The 8326-nt window shown below is 35.5% G+C and overlaps 1 protein-coding gene across 5 annotated transcripts in view; it reads left to right on the forward strand.

Annotated features, from left to right (window-relative positions):
• The window catches only part of CENPE (centromere protein E, 312kDa), an 81698-nt gene that overhangs the window by 32315 nt on the left and 41057 nt on the right, over positions 1–8326 (forward strand). For all 5 annotated transcript variants that reach the window (XM_010848267.1, XM_010848262.1, XM_010848263.1 and 2 more), the window contains 6 exons: positions 2031–2153; positions 2243–2408; positions 2803–2957; positions 3449–3763; positions 3873–4145; positions 4287–4445. In XM_010848267.1, coding sequence (XP_010846569.1) covers positions 2031–2153; positions 2243–2408; positions 2803–2957; positions 3449–3763; positions 3873–4145; positions 4287–4445 — 1191 coding nt within the window. The remainder of the gene's footprint in view (positions 1–2030; positions 2154–2242; positions 2409–2802; positions 2958–3448; positions 3764–3872; positions 4146–4286; positions 4446–8326) is intronic.

Consider the following 8326-nt stretch of genomic DNA (forward strand, 5'->3'; position numbering starts at 1 on the left):
CCCCTTCTCCTCCTGCCCCCAATCCCTCCCAGCATCAGAGACTTTTCCAATGAGTCAGCTCTTTGCATGCAGTGGCCAAAGTACTGGAGTTTCAGCTTTAGCATCATTCCTTCCAAAGAACACCCAGGGCTGATCTCCTTTAGAATGGACTGGTTGGATCTCCTTGCAGTCCAAGGGACTCTCAAGAGTCTTCTCCAACACCACAGTTCAAAAGCATCAATTCTTCGGCACTCAGCTTACTTCATAGTCCAACTCTCACATCCATACATGACCACTGGAAAAACCATAGCCTTGACTAGACGGACCTTTGTTGGCAAAGTAATGTCTCTGACTTCCATTAAAAATCAGTAATTAAAAATTTTTTTAATTTTTTTCAATGGCTTTATACAAATACATAGAGAAATATATAATCAGTATCTTCAGGTAAGCACTTGACATTGGTTAGTAATTAGAACTATAAAACATGTAACTGGGCATGATTTCATAAATTACATTAATTTTATTTCACTAGTATATATATTAATGCATTCTCATTATAATGAAGTAACTGTTTTAACAGTTTGATATTTTTCAGAAACTGTAGCTGTAGGTTATTTTGGTCAGTATAAGATCGTGCCATTAAACAGTACTGAATCTTATGGTGGAATTACCTTTTTTTTTCTATTTTCTTTCAATTCACTTGATTACTTCAAGAAAGTATCAGTTGAATTCTAGTTTTTAACTCTCTTTTTAAAAGGCAGCAATTTCTAGCCAAAAATTTTAGATTATTAGCTGCTATTGTTCTTCTTTTGTTTGCATTTGAGTTTTTCAGAGTACTTTTTGTTATCTTCTGTTGGTACTCTTTTATTACCTTTTGTTAATGGCAAATGATCTTTTTGAAAGTGTTCTTATTGTTATAAGGCCTTGGAGAGAAAGACACTTTCATATAATCCTGGTGTGTCTATTGATAGAATGAGAATTCCGCCCCCCACCACCTTTTTTTTCTTAATTTTTTTGTCTGTGCTACATGGCATGTGGGATCTCAGTTCCCCAACCAAGGATCAGATCCAGGCACCCTGCATTGGAAGCTTGGAGTCCCAACCACTGGACTGCCAGGGATGACTCTACCCATTTTTTTAATTGTTGTTTATTTCTTTCTCTTTATTCATCCAGTTCATTGATTCATGCATGCACCCATTAATATTTTGCCAAGGACATATGGTTGAATTCATGTATGGTTAAAGTCATGTTAAACTGCCACTTCTTTCTAAAAATGAGCTAAATTTTTTTTTCATATTTATCAGTCATTTCCTTTTTCTCTTTTGTGAGTTGCCTGTTCATATCCTTTCTCTCTTTTTCTACTGAATTATTTATCTTTTTTTAATTTGTGATTAAACATCCTTAATTTTAATTATTAACTACTCACCTGTCATGTTTTGCAGAGAGTAACTTAAAAACAAAACAAAACAAAACAAAGACTTCCCTAGCATTCCAGTGGTTAAGACTCCATACTTATGCTTCAGGGGGCACAGGTTCAATCCCTGGTAGGGGGACTAAGATCCCATTTGACCTGCAGCAAGACCAAAACAAAACATAAAAAACGAGTAAAGCAAAAAATAAAAATACATAGAAAACTTTAACAGGCTAGGTGAGAAACAATTATGTTATCCTTTTTAAACAATAGCAGAATTACTATAGTACTTCTACATGATGCATGTATAATTTGAAACATTATAGCTAGAATTTTTTTTTTAATTTTTCTCTTTTGGCTGTATTACATGGTTTGTAGGATCTTAATTCCCTGACCAGGGGTCAAACCCAGGCCCTGGCAGTGAAAGCATTGAATCCTAACCACTGAACCCCTTAAAATTCCCTAAAATATTTTTATTATGAAAAATGTTATCCATTTTTATCTTAATTCTAAAAACACATTTGGTAATTTGCATATTGTAATCATTTTTCATTTCTTAGGAATAACATACATGTATATATTGGCTTTTCCAAATCTAACAAAATTAGATTTCACTAAATCCTTTTTGTCATGTGTAAAGGAAAACACTGAAGACCTAAAACAAATGAAACAGACTCTGCTTGATGTCGAAACCGTAGCTCTTGATGCTAAGAGAGAATCAGCCTTTCTTAGAAGTGAAAATCTAAAGCTGAAAGAGAAAATGGTGAGTGATTTTTATAATAATATTTACAATAACAGTTGAAATTCATTTCACAGTACATTTCTGTGAATTTACAGTGTTTCTCTCAATAGAAAGAACTTGCAAGTACGTGCAAGCAGATGGAAAATGATACTCAGTTATATCAAAGTCAGTTGGAGGCGAAAAAGAAAATGCAAGTTGATCTGGAGAAAGAATTACAATCTTCTTTTAATGAAATAACAAAACTCACCTCCCTTATAGATGGCAAAGTTCCAAAAGGTATTTTATCATTTCAGACTTACCTGTTTGCAAATCTGTCTTTATATAGAACAATACCTAAAAGATTTTGCAGCTGTATTCCAGTGATTAAAAATCCATTATTCTCTGGTGTTTTTAATTGCTTAATGTTAAATGTTACTGTCATTTGGTATCAGAATTTATAAACGTTAAATCATTTCTATCAGACATTAAATCAGAAGAGTTTAAAAATTATTTCTCAAATAAATTGAACCCAATCTTGGACAAGGTGATTAACTATTGGATTAACTATTTACCAATACTGACTCTTTCTTTAATAAATTTTATACAATCTGATTAAATAATCTAACTACATGCATAATTTAGATTGACCCAATAATTGCAAGCTGTTTTAAACTTACTAAAAATTTTCTAGATTTTCTGTCTAATATGGAATTGGAAAGAAAAATAACCCATCTGCAGAAAGAATTGAATAAAGCAGTCGAAGAAAATGAAACTTTGCGTAATGAAGTTAATTTGCTGTCAGAGTTGAAATCTTTACCTTCAGAAGTAGAAATTCTAAGGAAAGAGGTAAACGTATTTTTAAGAAAACAACTCATGAAGTAAAAACCTTTGCGAAGTACCTTAAATATTTTGCCGTAATTTATTATAAAGTGCCAGGCAAGAGACTATGAATGTTTGATTCAGTTTGTTAGCAATAGAAATACAAGTAAAATTCTAGGAAAAATCATGCAATGCCTGCCTCATCAGAAAGATAGAAAACATTTTAAAATGATAGGTAAGGATTTAAAGACACATCCTGATTGTGTTTCTACTGAGTGTCCTTCTGTGTGCAATTCTTATTAGAACCAGAGATTAGAAAGCAAAGCTTTGAAAGTAAACAGGACAGTATGTGTTAAATAGATATGACAAGAAAAATATTGCCATTTCTCAATCAAACCTTTGTTTAATTTCAGTGTCTTTAGTGGGGAGGGAGTAAGGCAAAGAAAGCTTTTTTCCTCAAAACTGGTCAACTATATCATATCTTGCTTTCATAGTTAAGTTTTCTTTCTTTTCCATAGATACGTGATAAATCTGAAGAGCTCTATATAGTAACATCAGAAAAAGACAAATTGTCTTCTGAAGTAGTTGATAAGGAAAGTAGAATTCAAGGTTTACTTGAAGAAATTGGGAGCACTAAAAATGATCTACCAACTCCCCAGTTGAGTTGTGAAAGCACTGATCAAGAATTCCAAGATGTTAAAAATCACCGTATTGAATTTGAGCAAAAGTATAAAATGGTCCTTGAAGAAAATGCCAAATTGAATCAAGAAATAGGAAATCTCTCTAAAGAAGCTGAAGAACTTGGGTTAAATTTGGAGGCTTTGAAGGCAGAGGTTAGTGCAGGACATCCTCTAGGGAAATGACCTTTGTTCTGGGGTTTTGCTTCCATATATATGTCACAGAATGATCTGCTTTTCACATTTATTTTTTCTTATCTTACAGCTCTCTCACAAAACCCAAGAACTTCAACAAAAAACAACTGAGAATCAAGAAAGATCAAAGGAAGTGGAAGAGCTGAAGAAACAATTAGAAAGTAGGGATTCTAGGCTGCAAATGGTAGAAAAGGAAAAAACACTGATTACTGAGAAATTTCAACAAACATTAGTAGAAGTAAAAACCTTAACCCAAGAAAAAGATGATCAAAAACAACTCCAAGAGAGCCTACAAACTGAGAGGGACCAACTCAAAAATGACATTCAGGATACTATAAATATGGTAAGGTTTTGACTGAACTTTTGAAATCTTAGAGCCTCTTTCAGAAGCCATCATTTATTATTTACGATCAAGCAGTAACTGTAAAATTATTTTCATTGTTTCATATTCTAATGAAAATTATTTTCTATTTCTCTGACAAAGAATATAGACACCCAGGAACAGCTACGAAATGCGCTTGAGTCTTTGAAACAACACCAAGAAACAATTAACATGCTAAAAATGAAAATTTCTGAGGAAACTTCCAAGAATTTGCATATAGAAGAAAACTTAGAAGAAACTAGGGATGAATTTCAGGAAAAGGTAAGGAGTGTTTCTGGTCAAAGATATCATAAAACCTTGACACTTAAGTATATAACCTTAACCTCAAACACTAAAGTACATAATGGTAATCTCAATCGTTATTATTCACAGTAGTAATAACTCAGAATAATTTACATGCTTAAGCCTAATGTCTTTGAAATAACTTCAAATATAACTGCTTACCATCAGTTTGAAAAGGAAAAGACAAAAAATACTAATTCAGATTTTGAGCTGACCTTTTTTCTGAGACCTGATATGATTTGCACATCTTCAAAACTCACTGAACTCTTAAGAGTGTGAGAAAGATTCTGTGCTTATTATGGCTAAAATATTTGTTTTATGTTGGATTTTGTATACTTTATGTTTGTTTTGAGTTTGCTATAGAATCAATCTGTATATCGTGTTTGTGTCTATTTCTAGGGTTTGGGCCTTAATTTTACTCTTAGGTGCTTAAATCTTACCTTAATTTATTCTGGATAGTAAGATTCATTTTGCCCTGAGACTGTAGAAGAAAAACCACTTTAAAAAAAATAATACCTAACTGATTATTCAATCAGTTACAAATTTAATTATATGCATTGGGATGCTAATGGTGATTTTTTTAAAGGGAGGCATATTAGTCTGCTAGGGCTGCCAAAACAAAATATCACAGACTGTTTGTAAACTATGTGTTTATCTTTGCAGAAATGTCTGTTCAAGTTTTTGCCCATTTTTAAGTTGGTTTTTTGTTGTTGTAAGAATTCTATTTTTTGGATATTAACCCTTTATCAGTTTTATGATTTGCAAGTATTTTCTCCCATTTCATAGGTTGTCTTTTCACTCTATTGATTGTGTCCTCTGATGCACAGAAGTTTTAAATTTTTATACAGTTTAAGTTAGCTTCTTTTTTCCCCTTCTGCCCTGACACACAATATTCCGGTGTTGGAAAAGGAGCTTTCTCTTCTCTCTCCTATGCTTAAGGCCTTTCACTTCTTCTATTATCTCATGTTCTCAGTTTGTCTATAATTTGGATCAACCATGGGCCAAAGGTTCTTGACCTTAATTTGAAGTTTATAACTTCTGCTTTCGTAAGGGGAAGGTTTTTTGAATAGTTTATTTAGAATAAGATATAACAATGTATATCTGCTTTAAAACTAATGCAATCATAGTGCCCCATGAGAAGGAGGCCTGGAGAAGGAAATGGCAATCCACTCCAATATTCTTGCCTGGAGAATTCCACAGACAGAGGAGTCCATGGCGTCACAAAGAGTTAGACACGACAGAATGGCTAACATACACACACATGAGGAGACAATAAATGAGAAGTGAGGAAAGTTATACTCATTGGGACCACCTGGCTTCTGTAGTATTATGTTCATGCTAGAAGCTTCCATGGTGACAAAGGGTCTGATGGAATTTTCGGCACCATTCTGTTTATTAGAGGTCTTGAAGTCTGGGCGGGAAGGCTGAGATCACCTTGGTCCAGTGATAACCATATTCATGCTGGAATCACCCATGTAGATAAAAGAGAGGGTCCAGGAATCTCCTGGGACCCCTCTGTTCTGGGCACCACAGAGGTCTATTAGTAGGTCTGTCAGAAATCCTCTTGGAGTGCCCATTTTCAACCTACTTGATGTCTCTCTCTTTGGAAATGCAGTTTCTCTAGTGTGTCTACAGAAATTAAATTTTACTCATAACCACAGTAGCTGAAATATTTCCTAGTCTGAGTTCAGTTTTGAAATGTACCTTGGTTATCAGAATACTTTGTCTCTATCTTCTTTGTCTTTGTAGATATTTCTTTGTTTAGGAGTAAAGATTCAGATGGAGAAGGCAATGGCAGCCCACTCCAGTACTCTTGCCTCCAGTACGGAGGAGCCTGGTGGGCTGCAGTCCATGGGGTCGCTAAGAGTCGGACACGACTGAGCGACTTCACTCTCACTTTTCACTTTCCTGCACTGGAGAAGGAAATGGCAACCCACTCCAGTGTTCTTGCCTGGAGAATCCCAGGGACGGGGCAGCTTGGTGGGCTGACGTCTGTGGGGTCACACAGAGTCGGACACGACTGAAGTGACTTAGCAGTAGCAGCAAAAATTCAGGAGTGCGAATTATAGTATCTGACAAACTGCTCCCAAAGGCTATATGTTCCCCACCTTAAGTTCTCATACAGTTAGCTCCATGGTGTGCAACATTGTCAGAAGCTCATGAGTATTGCCAGCACTTAAGAGGGTAACTAAACAAAGGATGGTTTGTCCTTATCCACTCTAGAGAACAAAGAAACTACTAAAAATACTAATTTGAAGTTTACATAATAGTATGGGAAAATGCATATGATCTACATGAAAAAGAAAAGCTACAATGAATCCTATATATGTAAATTAATTATGATTGCTATGTTTTTAAAAAGTTAACGGAAAACACTGGGATGAAATATTCCAGAATTCTAATAGTGGTTGTGTTGGTGATATTGATGATATTTTTTCTCTTTATTTTTCAGATTTTTTTCTAACATTAATTATAGATCTTTATAAAAACCTTTTAAGACATATGTGACCAGTATGGAGTTGAATATTTATTAGACTAGTATAAAGGTGTATCAGATCAGATCAGTCGCTCAGTTGTGTCCGACTCTTTGCGACCCCGTGAATAACAGCACGCCAGGCCTCCCTATCCATCACCAACTCCTGGAGTTCACTCAGACTCACGTCCATCGAGTCAGTGATGCCATCCAGCCATCTCATCCTCTGTCATCCCCTTCTCCTTCTGCCCCCAATCCCTCCCAGCATCAGAGTCTTTTCCAATGAGTCAACTCCAATTTCATGCCAACAATTGTGATGTTAGTCTTAGTCTTCTTTTACCAGGGACTTCACATTTTAAGTTACATTTGGTTAAGACTTATTATGGATAAATGAATTTATATAACGTGCTTTTCTTAAGCAGTAATTGAAATTTATATATTGAGAAAAGATGAATTATACTATTATAATGTGAGATATATTTCTACCAAAATTACTTTTCCCTCTACATGTATACTTACAATGGTGCATATTTACCATTGTAAGTATGCACTACCTCTGAAAATGAAAGTTGGGAATATTCTTATTGGGAATAGGGAATGATTTCCAGCTTTTAAGGAAAGAAATAAAATGATAGAGCCCAAAGTAGCTTACTTTTTCAGAAAATCTGGTTAACCCATCATACATAAAGATAATTGTTATATCTATAGCTGTTTCATTTCAGTTCAGTTCAGTTGCTCAGACATGTCCGACTCTTTGCGACCCTGTGATGCATAATGCCAGGCCTCCCTGTCCATCACCAACCCCGGAGTTTACTCACTCATGTCTGTCAAGTTGGTGATGCCATCCAGCCATCTCATCCCCTGTCATCCCCTTCTCCTTCTGCCCCCAATCCCTCCCAGCATCAGAGTCATTACCAGTGAGTCAGCTCTTCGCATGAGGTGGCCAAAGTATTGGAGTTTCAGCTTTAGCATCAGTCCTTCCAATGAACACCCAGTACTGTTCTTAGAATGGACCGGTTGGATCTCCTTGCAGTCCAAGGGACTCTCAAGAGTCTTCTCCAACACCATAGTTCAAAAGCATCAATTCTTCAGCGCTCAGCTTTCTTCACAGTCCAACTCTCACATCCATTCATAACTACTGGAAAACCATAGACTTGACTAGATGGACCTTTGTTGGCAAAGTTATGTCTCTGCTTTTGAATATGCTATCTAGGTTGGTCATAACTTTCCTTCCAAGGAGCAAGCGTCTTTTAATTTCATGGCTGCAGTCACCATCTGCAATGATTTTGGAGCCCAAAAAATAAAGTCTGACACTGTTTCCACTGTTTCCCCATCTATTTGCCATGAAGTGATGGGACCAGATGCCATGATCTTCGTTTTCTGATTG

The sequence above is a fragment of the Bison bison genome, unplaced genomic scaffold (assembly GCF_000754665.1).
Source record: "Bison bison bison isolate TAMUID 2011002044 unplaced genomic scaffold, Bison_UMD1.0 scf7180017864263, whole genome shotgun sequence".
Taxonomy (NCBI): Eukaryota; Metazoa; Chordata; class Mammalia; order Artiodactyla; family Bovidae; genus Bison; species Bison bison.